At 40.8% G+C, this 24,882-nt stretch overlaps 1 protein-coding gene across 2 annotated transcripts in view; it reads right to left on the reverse strand.

The window, feature by feature from the left end:
• Positions 1 to 3,595: 3,595 nt before the first annotated feature.
• The window catches only part of LOC144495036 (zinc finger FYVE domain-containing protein 16-like), a 76,253-nt gene continuing 54,966 nt past the window's right edge, over positions 3,596 to 24,882 (reverse strand). For both annotated transcript variants that reach the window (XM_078214855.1, XM_078214854.1), the window contains 8 exons: positions 23,561 to 23,643; positions 19,214 to 19,318; positions 16,416 to 16,566; positions 16,221 to 16,301; positions 13,940 to 14,102; positions 12,758 to 12,863; positions 11,160 to 11,336; positions 3,596 to 6,219 (listed from right to left, as the gene is read on the reverse strand). In XM_078214855.1, the coding sequence (XP_078070981.1) occupies positions 6,058 to 6,219; positions 11,160 to 11,336; positions 12,758 to 12,863; positions 13,940 to 14,102; positions 16,221 to 16,301; positions 16,416 to 16,566; positions 19,214 to 19,318; positions 23,561 to 23,643 (1,028 nt within the window). In that variant the 3' untranslated portion in view covers positions 3,596 to 6,057. The remainder of the gene's footprint in view (positions 6,220 to 11,159; positions 11,337 to 12,757; positions 12,864 to 13,939; positions 14,103 to 16,220; positions 16,302 to 16,415; positions 16,567 to 19,213; positions 19,319 to 23,560; positions 23,644 to 24,882) is intronic.

The following is a 24,882-nucleotide window of genomic DNA, read 5'->3' on the forward strand; positions in this document are numbered from 1 at the left end:
ATCTTTGATGGACCTCCTTAGATAGTATCTGGCTTTCTTGTATAGGTCAGTGTCGCCTGACTTGAACTCCTGAGACCTGGACTTCAGCAAGCAGTGGATATCCCTGTTCAGTAAGAAGTCTCACAACACCAGGTTAAAGTCCAACAGGTTTATTTGGTAGCAAATACCATAAGCTTTCGGAGCAATGCTCCTTCGTCAGATGGAGTGGTCTCTGTTCTCAAACAGGGCACAGACACATTGATTTCTGTGTCTGTGCCCTGTTTGAGAACAGAGACCACTCCATCTGACGAAGGAGCATTGCTCCGAAAGCTTATGGTATTTGCTACCAAATAAACCTGTTGGACTTTAACCTGGTGTTGTGAGACTTCTTACTGTGCTTACCCCAGTCCAACGCCGGCATCTCCACATCATATCCCTGTTCATCCATGGTTTCCAGTGGGGGAACACTCGGATTTGCTTCTTTGGCACATAGTCTTCTACACACTTACTGAAGTCAGTTACTGCAGTGGCATACTCGTTCAGGCTAGTCGCAGAGTTTTTAAATACTGACCAGTCCACTGACTCCAAGCAGCCCCGTAGGAGATTATCCAATTCCTCAGACCAACATTGCATGACTTTCTTTGATGGATTCTCCCGCTTCAGTTTTTGCTTGTAAGCCGGGAGCAGGAGCAAAGCCTCGTGGTCTGATTTGCCAAAGTGTGGGCGGGTGATGGAGTGGTAGGCATGTTTGATATTTGTGTAGCAGTAGTCTAGGATGTTTGGGCCTCTGGTGGAACAGGATTTGTGTTGGTGCTAACTTGATAGTACGCTCTTGAGCTTGGCTTGATTGAAGTCCCCAGCCACGATGAACAAAGCCTCAGGAGGTTTCGTCTCAAGGCTATTCGTAGTGGTGTATATTTCGTCCAGCGCAATCCTCACATCCGCATGGGTTGGGATGTAAACTGCCATCAGGATAATGGAGGTGAACCTCCGAAGGAGGTAGTAGGAGGCGGCATTTTAGCGTCAGGTTTTCTAGGTCTGGGGAGCAGAAAGTTCGGTAAGAAGTTTAACACCAGATTAAAGTCCAACAGGTTTATTTGGTAGCAAAAGCCACAAGCTTTCGGAAAGTTGTCAGTGTTGCTACATCTAGGCACCACGAGGTGTTGATTAGGAAGCAGACCCCACCTCCCCTAGTCTTGCCTGAGGCCGCTGAGTGGTCCATTTGATTGAGAAGCCCTCTGGTTGTAGGGCACTGTCCGGTGAAGCAGGAGTGAGCCACTTCTCCATGAAACAGTGTATACAGCAGTCCACCAGTTCTCTTTGGAAAGTGAGTCTGGCTCTAAGTTCGTCTAGCTTGTTATCCAGAGATTGGACATTTGCAAGCAGTAAGCTGGGGAGGGGGGCGCCTTGGGATCGCATTGTTTCACTTTCGCCTGCAGCCTGCACGCTTTACACGCTTCTGGAGTGTCTGCTTCTTTTCGAGCCTGGGAGACAGTGAGAGTGGTTTGCGGTGTTAAGGGTACGGTTGTGTCCAATGAGGTTCTTCGCTCTGGTGTATGGATGGAGGATTTGTTGCCTTGCTTGCAGTTCCTGCGTCGGTAGATGGGTCTGCGTGGTTGGGCGTTCCGGGTTGTTGTCAGGCTGCATTTTGACTTCGCTGGTCGTTGGATATCCAGATCATGCTCCGGAGTGTATGGGTCGAAGGCTGGTAAGTGGATGATGTCCCTGGAATCGCGGTCCCGGATGAGTCCGTGTATCGGGGTCCACTGGGTCACTCCCAGTTTGAATGGAGATTCACATTTCGCTGGGTTTAATATTAATCACCTTTCACTGAACTGCATCAAATCACATACAAATTGCCAGCTTTGATTCGAACACAAAATGTTTGAAAGAATAGGCAGTCATGGGAATATTGGTAGATCACCACATTGGTTAATTTAACAGGAGAGAGGGTATGAAGGGGGCAAGAAAGTGTGGGGGAGGGGAAGCGAAAGAAAGGGAAAAATTTTATTTATTAGTGTCACAAGTATTGACCTTCTTCCGTCGGGAAAAAGACACAAAAGTCTGAGGTCACGAACCAACCGATTCAAGAACAGCTTCTTCCCTGCTGCCATCAGACTTTTGAATGGACCTACCTCGCATTAAATTGATCTTTCTCTACACCCTAGCTATGACTGTAACACTACATTCTGCACTGTCTCCTTTCTTTCCCTATGTACAGTATGCTTTGTCTGTATGGCACACATGAAACAATGTATACTAATACATGACAATAATAAATCATGAGGTGGACATGCCAGCATTAGACTGGGGTGGGCACAGTTAGAAGTCTCACAACACCAGGTTAAAGTCCAACAGGTTTATTTGGAATCACGAGCTTTCGGAGCGCTGCTGTGAGTGATAAATCAAGTCAAAGTAGGCTTACGTTAACACTGCAATGAAGTCACTGTGAAAATCCCCTAGTCGCCACACACTGGCTCTGTTCAGGTATACTGAGGGAGGATTTAGTAAGGCCAATGCACCTATCCAGAACGTCTTTCAGACTGTGGAAAGAAACCAGAGTATCCAGAGGAAACCCACACAGACATGGGGAGAATGTGCAGATTCTGCACAGATAGTGACCCAAGCCTGGAATTGAACCCTGGTCCCTGGCACTGAGGTAGCACCGAACAAAGGGGGAGAGCATAGGAAAGGGTGAGGGAAGGGGAAAGAGAAAAAATGTGGAAGGGGATAGCAGATAAGGGGGAAAGTGAGTGGAAAGGGTGGGCACTAAATGCTGGCCTTGCCAACGAAGCGCACATCCCGTGAAGCAATAACTATTGAGTAGCTCCATCCATAAAGGGAGGATTTTTTTTCTCCCTCATTAGAAAATGTCTTTAGAAATAGTTTATTTCAAAATGCGTAATACTGGACAAGATTGCAATATAATTTTATTTTTCAGAAGTTAAAATTAACGTTTCAGCGTTTTTATTTGCATATTGTTTTCTATTGCACAAGATGTTGAATAAACATAACTAGAAATACCTTTTGTAGTTGAATCTAATTGGTTTTTGGATCACGATTCTTCTTATGAAATGGCAGTCTGCCAATTACTTATATATCCTTTGCCTTTCATTTATTTATGCATTAGAGGCAAGGTACAATGGATTTCTTTGCAGCACATGTACTTCACAATCTCTGGTGGCAAGAGAATCAATCTCAAGTTTTTTTTTCAAATTGGACTTCGTCTGATTATTTATGCAGACAGTAAAATGACTGGAAAAAGTTCAAATTAATCTCCAAAAAGACTAAATCCACTCGCACCAATGTATGTAAAACACGTTCCAGTAGAATTCCCTCTAGTCATGTCCATTTAAAAAAAATACGCTTAGTGAACAGAACACTATGAAAAATTCTTCAAATATCTTGAAAAGGCTTTGAAAACTGACATTAGCTGACCTACAGGTAAAACTTGGATAGCACATACTTATAATTGAGTTTCAATAAGTTATATTGCATTGAATCATGATTATTGCACCTGCAGCAAACAGGCAATTCTGATGTGAATTGATTCTTGATGCTTAATTAAAGCTCTTAGAATGGTGCAATATTTCAATTAAAAGAAAAAAAGAACATACTCATTTAACCTAATTTTATGGCTCTTGCAAATCATAGTAATACACAAACCATACCTGTAGTTGGCTTATTTACAGAAATTCAAAACATATCAGGCCTATTCTAAAACATAAAATGAATACACACAAAACTAATAATACAATGGAATTTAAGATTGAATCTGATCTCTAAACAGGGTAGTCATGTCTTCAGGATTTCCCTCTGTTCTGCTTATTCTCAACCGTTTGAATACTGTAAAAGCTGGCAACAACTGAATTAGATTGCCTTAATTTTCTAGTGATTTATTTTTGATCATAAATATACATGGGTACATATAAATAAAAATATGCAGGAAATTAATGAAAACCATTTTACAAAATACAGATTGACATGTTTTAAAATTGAGCATTCAGGGCACTCTAATCTGATTTTGTTTATGCTAATAAAATGTTACCTGATACATCCATTATGTGGAGCACATTTTATTACTTTAACCTTTCAAGCACACAGCATTGAACAGGTTTGAATGGCGAGTGCAGACACATCTTTCCCTGTGCACTGGCAGTAAAAAGAAAAACATTATATTTGGAAAGACAAGGATTAGTGATTCTACCGACATTTAACTGAATACAAAACCTACAATAAGAAATTAGGCAAATATACATTTTAACACTTTTCAGAGGCTCAAAGGAATATAGTCCACAAATCCTATGGCTGGGAAATTGCACATTTCTAATCTGAGCTAAATACCACTTACAGACTCAAGGATACAGCGACTGTACTAACAGCCTATGTATTGCCTGTATTTTTTTTAATTAGCTGTTCATAAATCTCAAAATGTGAAGCTAATTCAACATCCCACAAATGTTCCCAAATTGATATTCTACTTGAAACTAGAATTTTTACCCCCGTTTTATAAAATGAATAAAAAAGTACGAAAGATAAGTATGCTTGAAATACCTTTTCAATTGATCCAAGCATGTGTGAAAATTTAAGCTGCGGTCATAAAACCAAGTGTTACTACATATTCAGATAGTGTAAATCTTTCATAAACAAAGCTATGAAAATTTCCATTTGTTATAAAAAAGTTAGTCAATATACATAAAGGTCATTAACATCATCAATTCTTTCTGCAGGTTCATATCCTCACACAGGAATATCAGATGTATGAAATATGCCAAAGCACAATGCGATTTGGCTCAGAAATCCTGTTATGACTCAGTGTTAGATCATATGTCAAGTGGGATATCTAACTATTTTAAAATAATACTGGTTAGGAGATTACTTGTTTTTTTTATACGCAAACGGTTACCAGAGGGGTCAACATTATTTTATATCATTTCACTGGGTTGAAGGAGGCGACAATTCTGAGTAATTGACACAATTTCTCAGATGACAGTTAATACCTTGCCCTCATGTACTGCTTTATTCTCTCCATAATAAATGGTGCCAACCATAGCAGAATTTAGGCATTTCAAACACATGAAGTGCACTGCCTAAAGGGCTTTTTAAACTCTAACATTTCCAACCATCACAGGATATTGTGCAAAAATGTATATGTGCAGTGCTCCTTTTCTACCAAACTTAATTTAGCAGTTCTGAAACATCTTTCAATCACTAACTCTTTTGGGAATTAGCTCCAAAATTCTGACACTTCCATAAATATCAACTTACAAATTAAACTGCTGTGCATGTCTTTGGGGGGGAAGGTGGGGTGGGGGGGGAGAGACTTGCTTCCCTTCCTCTCTTATCATCCGTCTTTAGACAGGTAGCATTTAGGAACAATTGAAGATCATAGAATCCATGCATAATAATGACTCAAATTCCATTTGTTGCTGAATTGTTTCCAACTCATGATATGCTATCTCACTCAGTTACATTTTGAGAAATTTTGAATTAAGTATGATCATTTTTTTAAGATATGGTAAGTACTGCCATTCCAGTTTATCTTTCAACTTATCACTCAACTTATTTCCAACATTGAACTGGAACGTAGTTGCGCAAAAATGGACAGATACTGGCAATTAAATGATTTAACATGCAATTAAATTAGTGCCAGTATGTTTTTGTGGAATTAGAAAAAGTGAATTGCTTTACTTTGATGTTCTTGAAATCCAATCCAGCTATTCACCCAGGTTGCAGTACTGCAAATAATATCCACTATGGGACACCAAATTCTGGAGATCCACTAACATTGAGCAAGCAGATTTCATGTCAAGATTCTGAGTGAGGATACAAATGGGTTCCAAATGGAAACTCAACCATTTTGTCAAAGAATGAAGCCTAACTTCAGAAGAGACACTGATGTGCTTGTTAGCACAGCACCTGTGAAAAAAGATTATCTCATAATATGGATCATTATATCCTTTAGTGAAGTCACTGAAGTAAAGATTTTGGGAAAGCTTTTTTTTGATACTTTTTTTCCAGGAACGAAGGAAAATTCTGTGCTGAAGAGATCCATCGATTTTTTATATCCCTTCGTCCTCAGACAAGGCTTTCCAAAATGAAGAATAATAATTCAATCTCTAGAGGACCACTGCTAGCGTAAGAGCTCCCACTGTGTATTACTGGGATCAACGCACTATCCAGGTCATTCATGTAGTGTTGTGGAAGAAGTTGGCCCCCTGATCCGGCTTGATATTCAACCTGTAAAACATAGATAAATATAAGAGCATCAAATACCCTAAAATCTAGAGAAACTCTAAGTACGTATGACTTTTAAATTTGCTTCATTGATTGCTCTAGCTAAATCGTGAGCAACCAAGAAAATCAGTTTAATAAAATCTAAGAGGTTGGAACTTCCACCCTCTAAACCTCAGCTCAGCCAAAACCGTTGCCTGTATCCGAACTTGTTTTAAGTCTTGTTCACTTATCACCCATGTTCACTAACGTGCATTGGCATCCAGCCCAGCAAAAATTACAATTTAAAACTTTCATCTTTGTTCAAATCCCTCCCATTGCCTCCTTCCTCCCTATCCCTGTAATTCTCCAATTCTTGTTTCTTGCACATTCCCACTTTCTAACTACACTGATATTAGTGGCTGTGCTTTCAGCTATACAGCCGGTGAGATTCATAATTCCCTCTCCAAACCTCAATTATACTTTAAGACTATCCTTAAAACCTACCGTTTTGGCCAAGCCTTTGATCAGCTATTCTAATGTTTCCTTACGTGGCTTGGTGTCAAATTTTGTTTGAAAATGCTTCTGTGAAGTGCCTTGGGTGGCTTAGCATGTTAAGGGCATTATATAAATGTGAATTGTTGTCATTGTTAAAGATGTTGAACTATGGCAGATGACATTTAAGTATAAAGCACAAAAGAGAAACTAAAATAATTTAAGCAGTCCATGAAAGATGTTGAACAGAAACTAAGAATGAGATTCGGACAGATATATAGATCCAAAGAAACATGAGGAAGTTTGCTTAATCTATACAGTGCTACCTTCATATCAAACTTAACTGTATCATTTAATCACTCAAGGAAAAATCAAGAAATATCAAGAGAATCCTCGAGTTTAAATATATAGTTCACCCAATCATAGAATCCCTACAGTACAGAAGGAGGCCATTCGGCCCATTGAGTCTGCACCGACCACAATCCCACCCAGGCCCTATTCCTGCAACCCCAAGCATTTACCCTGCTAATCCCCCTGACACTAGGATCAATTTATCATGGCCAATCAACCTAACCTGTACATCTTTGGACTGTGGGAGGAAACCGGAGCACCCGAAGGAAACCCACGCAGACACAGTGAGAATGTACAAACTCCACACAGACAGTGACCCGAGGCCGGAATTGAACCTGGGACCCTGGGGCTGTGAGGCAGCAGAGTTGACCACTGTGGCACCATGCCGCCCTATTTAAAAACTGAAAACAAGTTCGGATACAGGCAACAGTTTTGGCTGAGCTGAGGTTTAGAGAGTGGAAGTTCCAACCACTTAGATTTTATTAAACTGATTTTCTTGGTTGCTCACGATTTAGCTGGTTTGCATTGAACTCCTGAAGCAGTTGCTGATGTAATAGCCCAAGTGAATGTTCTACAAATAGCTAAAATAAATAGCCCTATAAAGACTGAAGTAATAAGGCCTTGTCATTATTCAAGATGTAATTATGACCCTAGAGCTCCAGAAGGCAGAAATTTATATGAGAATAAATCCAAATATTAAAAGAATTAAGTCTCCAGAGACGAGGCCTGAGCAATTTTCCACATTGCCAAGTAAATGCTAGCTTAGTTAGGGATATTTCAGGAAACTAGCCTCGGCACTTCATCTAGGATGCTATCAGGGCCATGTTCCATGCACTCAGGCTTTTCCCCTATGCAACAAGGACTGAACTGGATTGACTACAGACTGTCATCTGTGGTGATGGGAAACCAGACGATGATGAGAAAGATCATCCACTTCTACCTCAAAATAAAAATATGACAGGTGTTTTTGCATTTACCTTCAACGTATTCTTACAACTCATCACAAGGAACCATTTGTCTGAGTGCCATGGGAATCAACTAAACTTGTCAAAGAGACCACAAATCTCATGCCGTGCACTACTTCCTTCACATAATCAATCCATTAGTACTAAAAGTTAATTTATGATTTTTTTTTCTCCCCAAAATGGATCAATGGCAAAAAAAAACATTGTAATAGGACTAGACCATTTAGCCCATTAAAGCTGTTTATACATTCATTAAGATCATAGATGATGTGTGACCTAACTCCATGTACCCACCTTTGCCTATATCCCTCAATACTGCTAGCTAACAAAAATCCATCAATATAATAAAAGCAAAATACCACGGATGCTGGAATCTGAAACAAAAACTGAAAATGCTGGGAAATCTCAGCAGGTCCGACAGCATCTGTGAATAGAGCCAACGTTTCACGTCTTGATGACCTTTCGTCAGAGCTGAGAGCAAAGAGAATCAACAGAGATTTATACTATGGGGGGGGAGGGGGGGTGCTAAAAGTGCCCATTACGTGATCAGAATGCATGAATGGCAGTACAGAGGTACAAATGGTTAAGGGACTGCCTGAGGAATGTGGCAGTTGTTTTGAGGGTGGGGGTTGGGAAGGGAGCAAGAAGGACAGCTAGAATGGAGAAGTGGAAAAATGGAAGTGAGAAAGGATGATAAGATGAAATTAAATGAAATATAATAAATGGAAATGGGTGACGGTGGAGGTGAGAGTTCATGCTCTGAAGTTGTTCAGTCCCGAAGGCTGTAAAGTGCCTAGTCGGGAGATGAGTTGCTGTTCCTCCAGTTTGCGTTGGGGTTCGCTAGAACATTGCAAAAGGCCAAGGACAGACATGTGGGCAGGAGAGCAGGGTGGTGTGTTAAAGTGGCAAGCGATAGGAAGGTCTGGGTCCAAAGGTGTTCAGCAAAGCAGTCACCCAGTCTGCGTTTGGTCTCTCTGACATACAGTAGACCCACATTGGGAGCAGTGAATACAATAGACCAGATTGAAGGAGGTGCATATGAAGCGCTGCTTCACCTGAAAGGAATGTTTAGGACCTGGAATGGTGAGCAGGGAGGAGGTCAAGGGGCAGGTGTTGCCCCTTATATGATCGCATGAGAAAGTGCCGTGGGCAGGGGGAGGTGTTGGGCGTAATGGAGCAGTGGACCAGGATGTCTCGGAGAGAATGGTCCCTGCGGAATGCTGACAGGGGGGTGAGGGGAAAACGTGTTGAATAGTGGCATCATGTTGGAGTTGACAAAAATGGCAGAGGATGATCCTTTGAATGCAGAGACTGGTGGGGTGAAAAGTGAGGACAAGGTAGACCCTATCCTGGTTCTGGGGGAGGGGGGGGGGGGGGGGTGAGAGCAGTGGCCCAGGGGGGTGGATTGGATGCAGTTGAGAATCCTGTCAACCACATTAGGTGGAAAACCACGATTGAGGAAGAAGGAAGACATATCGACAGCGCTATTTTGGAAAGTGGCATCATCAGAACAGACGCGGCGGAGGCGAAGGAATTGAGAGAATGTGAGAGTCCTTACAGGATGTAGAATAGAAATTTTATAGAAACCCTACAGTGCAGAAGGAGGCCATTCGGCCCATCAAGTCTGCACCGACCACAATCCCACCCCACATATTTACCCGCTAATCCCTCTAACCTACGCATCCCAGGACTCTAAGGGGCAATTTTTAACCTGGCCAATCAACCTAACCCGCACATCTTTGGACTGTGGGAGGAAACCGGAGCACCCGGAGGAAACCCACGCAGACACGAGGAGAATGTGCAAACTCCACACAGACAGTGACCCGAGCCGGGAATCGAACCCGGGACCCTGGAGCTGTGAAGCAGCAGTGCTAACCACTGTGCTACCGGGCCGCCCTGTGAAGAGCTGTAGTCAAGGTAGTTTGATTAGGACTGGAGTAGGGAATGCTCCACATAACCCATAAACAGACAGGCATAACTGGGACCCATGCACGTGCCCACAGCCACACCTTTTATTTGGAGGAAGTGAGACAAGTTAAAGGAGAAATTGTTGAGTGAAAGAACCAGTTCAGCCAGACGGCGGAGAGTGGTGGTGGATGGGGATTGTTCTGACTTCTGTTCGAGGAAGAAGCGAAGAGCTTTGAGGCCATCCTGGTGGGGAATGGAGGTGTAGAGGGATTGGACATCCATGGTGAGTTTGGGCCAGGGACCTGGAAGTCATTGATGTGGCGCAGGGCACATCAATCTCAGTTTTAACATTAGCAATTGATCCTGTATTAATTTCTATTTATGGAAGAGTTCCACAAGTCTACCACCCTTTGAAATGTTCCCTAACTTCAATCCTGAAAGGTCTGGCTCTAATTTTCAGCCTATGCCGCAGAGTGTTAGACTCCCCAACCACAGAAATAGTTACCCCCAGCTGCTCTGTTTCCCTTAATATCTTGAAGACTTCAATCAAAGCACCCATTAATCTTCTAAATTCCAGGAAATACAGCCTCAGTTTGTTTAATCACCTCTCGTAGCTTACGTCTTGGAGTCCGGTCAGTATTCCCTGTAAACTGTATCACTGCGCAGCAATCGGAAATTCCCCATGCAGGTTGTATGCATTTTGGTCCCTTTAAGTTAATGTGCTTGCATTTTGGTCCAAGTATGATTGTAGTAAATATAAACGGTACACCCTTCAACGCCAAATATGGTCATGTGGACAATTTTCGTAAGCTGATAGATTTTCCAACTTTGTTGTTTTGTGTTCTAGTTTCTGATCCAAGCCTACTCAATCAAAGAACAGCACCAGCCCCCACCACTGCTGTGTTACCAAGTTATTTTGGCACTGCAGGAGTATTCAAAGCAGGCACATTGGGGAAGTGTATGGAGAAGACCAAAACAAAGCAAGGTGAGGGAGGGAATGAGGGAAGGGGCAATGAATCAGATAAGCTGAGTTACTCTAACAGTATATACTGCAGCAATACAAAACAAAGTATTCAAACTTAATATCATGCATTTTTTGGGATAAAAATACCTTTTTTACATAATTAGATTGAAATTCAAGTGACAAGTTGTGCCATTAATGTGTACACCATCAGGAAGCCCGATAACGTGGATGAAGAAAATGGAAGTACTTGTTAAAAATAGTTATGCATTTTTTGTCATTTTTACCTTGTCAGTTTCTAAAGAGACCCTGAGACTCAGCTTGTTTATTCCAATTTCTTTCAATGCTTTTAGGTGAGGACACAGGGCAGCACAGCAAGCATTGGCGATCTCCTCGGTTAGTTCACTCTGTACAGCTGGAACAGTAGGACTAAGAGGATCATGATTTCTTTGCAAATAGAATACCTAGAATAATAAATGCATTTTTAAGTTAATGACTATCGTTACTATTTGCATCAAAACAGACTGTATATTTTCCATACGTGACACCTCCAGTTTCATAAAATATACTAGAATACTTGTCATTCTTTCAGTTATAGTACCATGCTGACTGAGACACAATCAGCGTGGATACTTGCAGCCCAATAGATTTGAGCGTACTCTAAAACTTGGAGGTTAAGCAGCAGTGAGGATGATACCAACTAACTGCAACAGCACACAGATAGTCTTGCAGAATAGGAACATAGGAGCAGGAGTAGGCCATCTGGCCCTTCAAGCCTGCTCCACTAAGGTTCACAGAATAGGAACATTGGAGCAGGGTAGGCCATCTGGCCCTTCAAGCCTGCTCCACTATTCAATAAGATCATGGCTGATCTGGTTGTGGTCTCGGTTCCACTTTCCTGTCTGCCCCCCTCATTATACTTGACAAAAATCTGTCAAACTCTGCTTTGAATGAATTCAATGACCCAGCCTCTAATATTTTGTGGGAAGAGAATTCCACACACCAACGACCCATTGGAAGAAAACATTTCACGCTCTTGCCTCCAAGTCAGAATGTGTGGGTTCAAATTCCACTTCGAGGACTCGAGCACAAAATTCATGGCTGACATTCCGGTGAGGGAGTGCTGCATTATCAGAGGCTGCAGAATGTTAGGCTATGGTGAGTACGCATATACATACACAGCGAGTTGGAAAGGAGAAAGCAAGAGAGACAGAGTGGAAAGGAAGAAAAAGAGAGACAGAAGCACAGATAGAGACAAAGACAGAGTGGGAAAGGAGAGAGAGCCGAATTTCAGAAGTGCTGTTGGTGAGACACTGAAGCTGTGCTACTCAGGCCTTGTTTGTGTGATTTTGTCATTCAATTTCAATGTACAGTGTATTTCTGTTATAGTTAGTGATATATTTTATTTTGCAAGTTATTCCAGCTCGGAGTGCACATTGCTGCGTATGTACAGTACAGTACTTCAACTTATTTTTCCGGACAAGAAATGTCCGAAGGAACCCAACTCCGGCTTTCCTGCGGGAACCCATGAGTCACTTAAAGTTGGGATTTTCAAGAACACAACCACAATTAATTGTGCAGTGTAAATACAAAATGCACTACATAAATATTTAAGATTAGCAACGGCCACGCAAACTATTCTTGGTTGAGAAAAGCATGCACATGGCATGATCGCTATGTTGAAGATAATTTGAGACAATACAAACACAACCCAGCTACTTTTCTTAGGGAAAAGGTGAACTTCCCCTTGAAACACTGTCCTGGGCAATTATTAATTTGATAAATGTACTGAACGTGGGAAGGGTTAGAAAGTACAAAAGCATGCTGTTCCATTGTGCAATTTCAGAGGTTTTAGTAATATAGTTCTAAATAAATAGCCACTTACCTCTGTACACTTTACAACAATGCCAGCCATTTGAACTACATTTTCCTGCAGGATTTTGATGCTAGGAATGCCTTCCATGGACCGCCCATCAACAGGACTTAAAACACTGAAAGCAGAGTTTTAAGAAAACATTAAAGTGTGCAATAATCTTGAAAACAATTATGTATTCCCAAGATTCATTGTGCAAGGGTGAATTAATAGATCTAGTGAAAGGGGGAATAGATCTAACACCACTGCATTAGAGTAAAATCCCATGCCAGTCAAATGCTTATACCTCAAGGTCTTATTATCAGCAGAACTTGCAGCAAGGTTGTGAACTTGTTAGAAAAACATGCAGTTCCTAGCTAGAAGATTACAAACAAGATTTTGGGAGAATGTTTAATAATAAACCTACGTAGGCAAGGTCGGAATGACTAAGTCGATATGAAGTCTGTATCTGTATCTTGGAACTGAGAGCTGTATTAGAATGCTCCAGTGAGAGCTGTTAGAGCTGAGAGAGCTGTATCAAAAGGAGAGTGCTAGCTTCAGAGGTTTCTCTGGAGTAGTTTCCTCCGTGCTTGAATCATGAATAAATTATTGTAACCTGTCCCTGAGTCTCCTGTGCTTTGTTGGAAGACCACCACAACAACAGCAGAGGAAGAAAACATTAAAAACAAATCAAATTTCTATGCAGTACTCAGCGGGACATTGTTATCACCAAAACATCTGACTGTAGTGTAACTGCACAATCAAGGGAATCTCCAAATGGAGATCACTGTCACGGTGTACACCAAGATGAAGTTACTAAAGTCTAATTTCTTGTATTAACTTGTGGACAGTTAGTTACACGGCATGATTTGTAAATTTCTCAAGTGTGTCATAGAATGGTGTAGTGAGCAAGACAAAAACAAAAACAGCACTGAAGCTCCTGCTGATCTTTTTCCCCTTTTAGGTATCGATCCAATCGAAAACCAAAATCTTACTCTTCCAATTCTTAGAATTGGCAATAAAGATTGAAGTCTGATTTTGATTAAACTCTAAGTTACAAGTTATTCCTAGAAAATCACAGATTACAAAATGCTTTATGGATTCTTACTATCTAAAGTTGTTTTGACATTTTACAGGAAGACTATTTTGCAAATGAGTAACACCATAAATAGGTTAGTACTGTTCAAAATGTTAATACAACACTAAAAATCATACCCTTTATTTACAGGTTCATCACCATCCACCCACTGAATATTTACAAATTCTCTTCTGTCATCTGGATCCAATTTTCCACAAATGATTTGAAAGTCTCTCTTTTCCCGTAGAGCTCGCCTTAAACCCTCCATCGTTTCTGGAGTAATTTGTACCATAAGTCCATCTGCAATCAGAATTAATCTCATTAAAGGAACAAGGAAAAAATAATTTCTGGTCTATAGAGGAAGCAGAAATCAGACTCTCAGGTTGGGCTGAAAGCTACAGAAGAATTTTTAAAACAAATTTCCTTTTTCTAATGTCATAACTTTATTCGGGGTTGAGCGTTCACACAAAAACTGGCGGCACGGTAGCACAGTGGTTAGTACTGCTGCTTCACAGCTCCAGGGACCTGGATTCGATTCCCGGCTTGGGTCACTGTCTGTGTGGAGTTTGCACATTCTCCTCGTGTCTGCGTGGGTTTCCTCCGGGTGCTCCGGTTTCCTCCCACAGTCCAAAGATGTGCGGGTTAGGTTGATTGGCCATGCTAAAAATTGCCCCTTAGTGTCCTGAGATGCGTAGGTTAGAGGGATTAGTGGGTAAAATGTGTAGGGATATGGGGGTAGGGCCTGGGTGGGATTGTGGTCAGTGCAGACTCGATGGGCCGAATGGCCTCTTTCTGTACTGTAGGGTTTCTATAATTTCTATGAAAAAGAAAAAGATATGGTTGGCACATGGAGATTCAAAGAACAACAAGATTTATTCCAGGAGTTGCCTGTATAGAGTAGAAGATGAAACTAAACAGGAGCCTGTGACACACCCTAATGGCATCACCATCAAATCATGTGACTAGCTCTTACGGTAATCATGCAACCACTTAAATATATAACAGAGCCTGCCAACAATACAAGGGTGGAAGGGCGGGAGTCGAGCCACCACGAGTAACAATGACGGTATAATTCTCAACATAGAGTCAAATATAAGGTGCAGGCCATTCGGCCCGTCGGCTTGCTCCACAAAATCCTGTGTTTGGATCTGTCATCATAAGGCAGAAGGTCTCATCCTTATTAGAATGGAGCACCTGTGCTTATATTTGGTCTAGACCATGGGACTTTACAGAACACTGACCCCAAGGGGCAGGCACAATGCAGTCTAAAGACGCCAACAGATTTAGTCCTAGCCAAGGGACTCTGTTGGGGAGGGTGGGGCAGAGGGAAAAGGTGGTGCCAGAACCAAAATAACGTAAATCGTTTAAAAACAAATGTGATGTAAATAGTTGGGTATAGTTAAAAATTAAAGAGTAGATAGCATATTGCAGGCAAAAGGGGGTGGTGTAAAGGGTTAATAGAATAGAAACGCTGATGAATAGTGTAGACAATGTTGCAACTGTGACATCAGAGAGCTTGTGCTTGAGACTCTGTACAGCAGACAGGCAACTCAGAGGAGATGTGCCTGCTCAGTAGCCCACTTTGTACATATTGTACATAGTGTAAATGCCCGAGTCTGGCCACAGTTTCTCTTTGCATGATTCTAAACCTGGAACATTCCTCAAGTATGGTGGTAGTGGTGGTGGCATCAATTAAAGCAACTAGAGGTGCCATACAACGAATACACACAGTCCACAACTGCAATGATCCACGGGCAAATTGACATCTCTCAAGTGTGTGTCAGCAACATCCTTACCCAAGAAGGGTAGTGACACTCAGAGTTTGCTGCTGCAGGAAGTACTGAGCAGCCTCAGGTCTCCTTACCAAACACAGCAACTCCGAGTCAGTTCATTCCTTTACTTCGCTGGGCCAGCCGCTGACCATATCATTAGCACCCAGAGGCTTGACAAAACCTCTGCAGAATTGGACTCCACGTTGGAAGCCTTCATGGAGGCCCACTAGGCATTGCTAAGTTTTTCATTGCTACAAGGCAGTTACAACTACAGCTCTCATAAATCAATGGCAGTCGCTGAATCACTTCTTACTACTCCATGCCCTCTAGCTAGTCCTTGCCAACAGGACCTCATGACAGACAATCATGTCAGTCAGGCTGTCCCAACAATGCAAATTCATCCCACCCATTATACATGGGAGTCCTCCACAAGGCCCACTCATCCTGCAGGGCCAAATATGGTAGCCCCACCCAAGCCCGCCATATTGGTGGGGCAAAGCATTTCAGAATTAAAAAGCAATTGGACATAAAAAATTAAACATATGAAAGCCACAAGGTGCAACAGTCTGAATAATATCTCAACTGGACTTAACTTACAATCTGAACCACAGACTCTAGCTGTGTATTTAACTATTTGTTTTCTTACCTTCCACTATACTGGATTTAGCAATAAAGCCCGAGGTAGTTTTCAGAGCTCCATTAAACACCACAAAAGAGGCTCCTGTAACTATAGCACATTGGAAAACATAAATTACTTAACATTGAGCACTTCCCAGTTGAGTATTTCCCATTGAGTATTTCCCAGTTTCCACCAAAACTGGAAGACCAAAATGCAAATTACCTTTCCTGGACTTCCCAGCAATTGTGTTTGCCTGAGTTTGATAATTTTTATCATCATTCTGTATGCAGACCAGGTGAGAGTCAGCATCCAAACTAAAACACGTCCCCATGGTAATCACATGTTCATTAGATGAGGATACTACCTTCATGACCTGAGAAACAGGAATGGCAAATATTCTTGGTAGGTATAAATCATCACCAGTTTTAAAACAATACAGAATGGATGCGAAGCCAAGATACAATTGTACAATGGCTTATAGAAAAAAGAAATTCAAGAAAATAAAGCACACACAGAAATCGAACAGAATGAAGTTATGAAAATATTACTGGTCATGTAAATGTGAAGAGTTTAAATGGGGTATTCATGTGTCTTAGAGAATTTGTACATAGGCCAAGATTGTGCACATTAAACATTAAATCTGTATATATTTAGGAACTTTAAACATATGAAACAAACACCAAAGCTCTGTGAGTAGTCAGGCAGAAGTGACTGGATGCTTTATTGGAAAAATGGATATTAGAAGAGATTTGATAGCTTAAAGGTAAGTATGTACATGCCCAGGTAGAGAGTAGAAGGGAAACAGTCATAGTTGAGTATATAGTCAACATGTCTGAAGTTGAAATTTTTGACATCAGATAGACAGGGGATGCACAGGAGGCCAGAGTTAGCACACCATACAGGACACAAAGCTGGAGGAGTTTGGACAAGGATTTTCAGTTTGGTTGGTTAATAGGAAACTGGTATTGGTCAGCAAGGTATTCCAAATAGGACCGTCAACAGGACAAATTCAGGTGATAGAATTTGAAGGATTGTTAATAATGGAAGAAAGTTGGGTTCCAGCCAGGAAAAATGTTGAAGGTCTTTAATTGAAAATTGATTCAACATTGTTGAGTTGAGCTGGCCGGATAAATGGTTATAAACAGGGGTGTGATGACTACAGCAGAATGTAGTTTTACAACAGGGAAAAGCAATTTCTTATTCTTCAGGATGATTTTACAGTAGTGGGATAACTTAGCTGTGTAATGCTCGAGCTAAATCTGTTGGTGAATGGCTTTGAATGTGTCATTCATCTGTTGCATTCATGTTTGTGGCTAGTGCCTTGTCTAATAATTAGCCAGAGGAGAAGGAGAGAGTTTGGAGCTCAGAAACTATATAAGCAGCTGCTGGGGTGAAAGAAGAAACAGAAGCACAGGACGAAAGTTTCTTTTCCAAAGGACATAGACTGAGGATAGAGAGATTAAGAACACACAAATGAGGGGTGAATGGTAATGAGACAAGAAAATGGTCAGAGACAGCCATAGTGATGAGGGTAGTGAGGTTAAAAGTAATGGAGAGATTAAGAAAATGGTTGCAGACAAGAGATTTTATTAAATTACTGTGGAATTAGGAATCTTGCATAAAAATGTGCATGGAGGGATTGCAGAGGAGAGATGCGCAAATGCAGAAAAGCAGCCATAAAAATAAAGGACTTAGGTAAGATTTAGTGACAAGCATCACATCCCTGCCAATTCAGTTTGCTGAGGCTGATAGACAATAAGATCAATTTTGGAAGATGAAGCAAATGGGGTTACAGCTCAAAGTGCTAGTGATAGATATTACAACTCTAGCAGAGGACATGAACGTTGTTACAGAATACCACCACAGGTTTATTCTGAAAGCAAGGACTTAATTGTGGGATGGGGATGGTAATAGGAGGCCGGGAAGGACATAATGTACAAAGATAGGAAGGAGGTTGAGTGGTTAGCTGCCAAAACAAACATGTGAATGGATAAAGCAGAAATAAACAAAATTCCATGAACAGGTAGCAGAGGTATAGCTAGGGATATTCTCCGAGTTCGAGCTTATTAAGCGGTGGTACAGTCTGATGCTTGTGAATCTATGCCTACCTCGTGTATTAATTCAGATTGGTATATTTATCATAGATCAGTGCCTACTTGGTAATCAGATAAGGAAGTCTGAAAGTTGGTGTGATAGATGTCATCTGTGGGAACTGGACTATAATGTTGTCAGCCTAGCTGATAGAAATTAGTTTTAACTAAGCATTATGATTTTAAAATAGTTAGACAAAAACAGAGAACTATATCCAAAAAAGGTGCATGTCAGTTCATAGCATCCAGAATAGGTTTCAAACTTAGAAAATACAATTTGAGCTCCGCTCTAAATGAAAAAATTTTAAAATTCAGACAACAGGAAATGGCAAGTGGATTCAGCATACAATAGTTATCACTATAGGTCATCTTACTAAATGATCACTGTCAAAATGGTAATCTGATAATGGAGAAGTGATTGTCATTCTAAGGGGAAAGTCTTTTGCAACTATCCATTTCTAATAGCAATAATTAAAAAAGCATCAAGTAGGAATAACTTCTTCAAAAGTGCATGTAGAAAACACAGGGGAAGGAAGAGAGATGCATCAAAACCCAGTTACGTAAATTTGCACATTTCAAAAACAACTCAAGTGCGCCTTTCTTTTTGGGAGGCATTTGGAACAAGTTGCTTAACCAACAACCTTTGAGAGCAGTACTCAACAAAATGTCTTAGGCATATATATTGTACTGCTTAGCTTGATTTTTAACTTTTGAAAGTTGTTCTATTCAATGCTGTGTTGTGAGGTTTTAAAAAACTGGAAGTAATCAGATTATCTCGCACTTTCAACATTCATGACCTTTGACAAGAAAGTTTAAATCTTTTGTTCTACTTATGATATTAAATACTCAGTGATGGATACAAAGAAAGTAATTAAAAAAATAAGCTTTTCTTCCTATAAGAAATGGTTCAGTTTAATTCTTATTACTAACCTCATTGTACCTTCTCTTCGGTATTTTAATAGTGCTTTTCCCCATCTCCACAAGAAGTACTAATCCCTCAATTGTGGGCAGAGTATATTGGTAATTTCGAAGATCCTGCAAAGAAGAGTGAAAAACGTGAACACAAATGGCAAACAAAAAAGCACTTATAGAAGTAATTTTGACCATAAGTACTTAAAATCAGCACAAAACTTTCTTGAAAAATACACAGAAAATATAAGGAAGAGTAGACCACTTGGCCCTTTGAACCATTCAATATCATGGCTGATCATCAAATTCATCATCTGATCCACCTTCTCCCATATCCCTTGATCTCTTTAGCCCCAATGGCTATATCTAATTCCTTCTTGAAATCAGACAACGTTTTGGCCTCAACTACTTTCTGTGATAGTGAATTTCACAGATACACCACTCTCTGGGTGAAGAAATTTCTCCTCACCACAGTCCTAAAAGGTTCACCCCTATCCTCAAACTATGACTCCCAGTTCTGGCCTTCCCCACCATCCGGAACATTCTTTCTGAAACTACCCTGTCTAATGCTGTTAGAATTTTAAGTTTCTATGAGATCCCCTCTCACTCTTCTAAACTGCAATGAATATAATCCTAACCGACTTAGTCCCCTCTCATAGTCCTGCCATCCCAGGAATCAGCCTGGTAAACCTTCGCTGTACTCCCTCTATAGCAAGGACATCCTTCCTCAGTTAAGGACACCAAAATTGCACACAATACAGAATCACAGAAACCCTACAGTGCAGAAGGAGGCCATTCGGCCCATCGAGTCTGCACCGACCACAATCCCACCCAGGCCCTACCCCCACATATTTACCCACTAATCCCTCTAACCTATGCATCCCAGGACTCTGAGGGGCAATTTTTAACCTGGCCAATCAACCTAACCCGCACATCTTTGGACTGTGGGAGGAAACCGGAGCACCCGGAGGAAACCCACGCAGACACGAGGAGAATGTGCAAACTCCACACAGACAGTGACCCGAGCCGGGAATCGAACCCGGGACCCTGGAGCTGTGAAGCAACAGTGCTAACCACTGTGCTACCGTGCCGCCCTCCAGGTGTGGCCTCACCAATGCACTATGCAATTGCAGAAGAACATCGCTATCCCTATACTTAAATCCTCTCGCTATGAAGGCCAACACATCATTTGCCTTCTTTACTGCCTGCTGTACCTGCAGGCTTACTTTCAGCGACTGATTACAAGGACACCAAGGTCTCGTTGAGTTTCCACCTCTCTCAATTTACACCCCTTCATATAATAATCTGCCTTCCTACTTTTGCTACGGAAATGGATAATCTCACATTTATCCACATTTTATTGCACCTGCTATGCATATGCCCACTCACTCAGCCTGTCCAAATTGCTTTATCAGTAATGTGGCTATGATTCTGGACTAGTGAATGTTGCAAGTTAAAACTCTTACAACAATTTGTACAATTGAAATTGATTTGGCCAGCAACAGTAAAATAACTACAACCCAAACTGTTCACTGAATATATTCCATGAAGGAAGTTTGCCACCCTTGTCCAGCAACTCTGGTCCCACATTGCATTATAGTCCCAATGCCCAAGTTAGCAAGTTACTCAATTGTAGGGAAAAGATTAAATTGGTAGAACAAAATCAATAACAAACTAGGATAACAGATGGGTCAGATCTGATGACCTTGGTAAATCCTCGTAATTAGCAAACTGCCTCAGACTAATCAAGCAACATTCCAACAGTGATACTCTCAGAATCATACCCATCACCCAACATGACAGATTTGTCAGGTTTATCTTATCACAGCAGCCAATACAGTTGGATGGGAGTTGCCCTAAAATTTCTGAACATTGACTCTGAACCTCATCAAAACTCTTCATAATTTTGAACACCTGTATAAGCACCCCCCTTAACCTGGTTTAATAACTTGATAACTGAAACCTACCAGAACTTTTAGCATCTTAGTAAATCTCTTCATTTGTAACTTAACCAATATCTATCTGTCCAATCTTGCAGCACGTTCTCCTGTAATTGCTTAGAAACTTAAAATAATCACACACCTAAGTTGTGCTATATTAATAGCATAAATGTCCTCATAACCATGTCTAAAGTGACACAAAAGCATGTCTGATCTCTTTTGGGGTGGGGGGGCATCACTTCAGTTGAATCTCAATGAGCCACTGGAACTTTGTGATAACCAAGAAGGCCCTATTTTCATATGGATGCATCTCTGTGTAACCCAAAATGCCTGCAACTGCAGTCTATGTCTGGGCAGCACAGTGATTAGCACTGCTGCCTCACAGCGCCAGGGGCCCAGGTTCAATTCCCGGCTTGGGTCAGTGTGTGGAGTTTGCACATTCACCCCGCGTGGGTTTCCTCCTGGTGCTCCGGTTTCCTCCCACACTCCAAAAGATGTGTGGATTAGGGGATTGACCATGCTAAATTGCTGTTTAGTGTCCCGCGATGAGTAGGTTAGAGGGGTTAGCGGGGTAAATATGTAGGGTTATGGGGACTGTCGGTGCAGACTCGATGGGCCGAGTGGCCTCCTTCTGCACTATAGGATTTCTGTGATTCTTTCTATTTCTGTCAAAAAAGCACATTCATGTGTCAAATGAAAGCACATTAAAGTAGTGTGTGAATGTCTTCATTCTATTTGTTCACACCTTACAATGGCTTGATTTTGTAAAAACCTTGGGCTTAACATTGAAAAAATGTCAGGAATTAGCACCAGCTTAGCATGTTGTCTTCAGATGTGCATGATACAATCCACCATATCATCAACATAGTCAAACACGTTTCAGTGTTTTCATGCTGCAATGCATCTCCATGGCCTTTGCAGCATTGGGTCGGGAAACAGGCGAGCAAGCAAGTGGGCATTCATCAGACTCGTCTCTCAGTTGAAGAACATACTGCATTTCTGATTGCATCATCTATCAGTTCCATTTTGAAGTAGACAGCATCATCCACCGCCACACAAGTTTTCATGGTTGCCTCTGCTGGAATTGCCATGCCAACATCCAACAGGTGAGCAAAAAGTGCCTCAACGGATTTCTTGGCCTTTCTCAACATCTTGTGCAGTTGTAACTTGTTTTAATCAAGCATTGTGGAAGCAGTTGGCAATAGCAGTTTCTGTTACCATCTTCCATGCCTTTTTTTATCATGAACACTATCTTTACAACATTTGGATTTTACTCCTGCTTCTTACTGATGGCCTTGATAACCTGACAGAATCCACATTAGTCCAAAATGTTTGCCTTGTGTTTAATAACAGTGAACAAACTCAATGGTAGAAACTCCCAATCTTTCACGATGTCTAGTTTCTATTTCACGCCATGCTTTTCCATGTACCGTAGCAACTTCACCTTCCCTCTGATCAACAGCACTTTTAACTCTCTCAGTTTAGCCAAACTTGATGGCTTTGCACGTCCTTTCACAGGGAAATCCTGATGTCAAATAATGGCTTGCTCAGCACTCCATGATTTTGCGCTTGTGTGGTTGAACTCTGCTCGGATTAGTCAGTAGTCATATGGCAAGTTTAGATACGTTTGGCTAATCGAGATTTACCCATGCAAATTTCAGTTTATCATGGGCATTTTTCTATGGGATTTGCTATTCTGTTGGCGGGAATGGTTGATGACTTTGACATAACCAGAATCATTCGAGTTCAACTCATCGCAGTTTCACTATATTTAGATCCTTTCAGTCTGAAAAACATCCAATCAACACAACTGTTTGCTTTCTGTCCATTAAAGTTACCACTTTTCCCAAATACTTTAATATCAGTAGAAATCCTTCCTACTAGCTTCTTATGCAAATCCATATGCAACATCCACTTAATTTCCTTTATCAATACACTGTTATGGCCTCAAATATCACAATTAAACCTATCAGACATTACTTAGCTTCCACAATTGCATCCGGGCTGTCCTTAATCAAGTCATGTTTCCAAAGTGAATATTAAATTTTATCCTGTATAATGGACTCCATAATTTTACTCCACCATTTGCCAGAGGGCTGTGGAGGGGTAAGCTTATATATCACACTGCAATAGGCTAATTTGTGAATTAGACTGGATTACTGTTCTATAATTTTTGCAGCATTCCAATAGATTAACACTTTTTGTTTCACATCTACCAAGAGAACACTCCTAAAGGCAAATATTCAAATTCAATACATCCTGCCAGTCTCGAATGCATCCATCCATCAGTGTTGAGTTTACACAACTTTGCATTCTGTGCTTGCAAGTATCAGAAGCAAGAATGAGCCTATTATTTTTTGAATGCATTAGAGAACAGGAGGATGTAGAGAGGAAATACAGAAAATAGAATATAAACCAAAACACTCACTGCTAGCAAATTCATGATGGTATGACCCGTTTCTCCAAAGAGTGCTTTACGGAAGCGAACACTCATTAAAGGACAAGGATAAACTGCAAACAAAAGTATTTACCAATTAACAACTTTGATGGCTAGAAATTGATAATAATATTGAATTGTATATATATGGTGTTATCTGTGCTGTTGCCACAGTAATAGAAATAGAAAAACGTTGGAAGAACTCAGCAGGTCCGGTAGGATCAGTGGACAGAGAAATAGAGTTAATATTCAAATCAATATGACTTCTTCAGAGCATTTCTTCAAATAACAGAAACCTCATCAGTGTTGTAATGCAACACACTTAGAGGCACATCATGAGCGACACAAGATAGGATTATGACACATGACTTAAGTGATTTAAAAAGGTCAGCTTAAAATGGAAGATATTTTGTTGTCTCAAAATTTGTCTAATCTATTAGAATATGTATATGGTGCACACATTCTATTATAAAATACTGCAGAAACAGTGTTATGAAGGTCATGTTAAAATACCCACCATTGCATTCTGAGTCTATGAAACTCTTCTCCAGAAAGTAGTAGAGGCAGGGTCATTGAATATTTTAAGGCAGAGGTAGAAAGATTCTTGACTAACAAGGGGGCGGGCCCAAAGGGTAGATGAGAAAGTGGCAGTGAGACCACAATCAAATCAGCCATGATCTTACTGAATGGAGGAACAGGCTTGGGGGACCAAATGGCCTCCTCCTGTTCCTATACTGTATGTTCATATTCTTAGTGACATACGTTAAAATGGCAATCGTGTGCAATGCCAGTAGTTGGCAATGTTAATATCATTACTGAGCTGTTAACAGTTCCTTGTAACACCACAAATAGATCAGTATTTTTCCCCAGTTAACTGAAATTCATGTCCAAAAGGAGATTTTAAATAAAACTAAAATATTAATGACACTGTAATTAACATTATATAATTTAGTTTTGGAATTATCTGTTGAATTTCTTAATTCCTTTATTGAAAATTTTGCTTGAAGGTCTCAGCCTAACAAAAAAGCCTGGCTTGAATCCAATACTTTCTCCCAGGATTGGGTGTAGGGATTTGGATTGTATAGTCTCTTTATTTTTCTGAATGAAAACACAAATAGTCAGTTGATCAGACACTAAATTTCAAAAGCCTATTCTGTAAATCAATAACTGCTGAGAAAAAAAAATGTTTTGTGCATTCTGTGAAAGAGACAGGATGATAGGTAGAGAGAAGGCAGAGTCATAGTAGTGTCTTTCCTCCTCCAAGTTTGATTTTGTTTTAATGAAGACTGAAGGAAATGAACACGGAGTAAGTC

Source organism: Mustelus asterias, chromosome 6 (genome assembly GCF_964213995.1).
Source record: "Mustelus asterias chromosome 6, sMusAst1.hap1.1, whole genome shotgun sequence".
Lineage (NCBI taxonomy): Eukaryota > Metazoa > Chordata > Chondrichthyes > Carcharhiniformes > Triakidae > Mustelus > Mustelus asterias.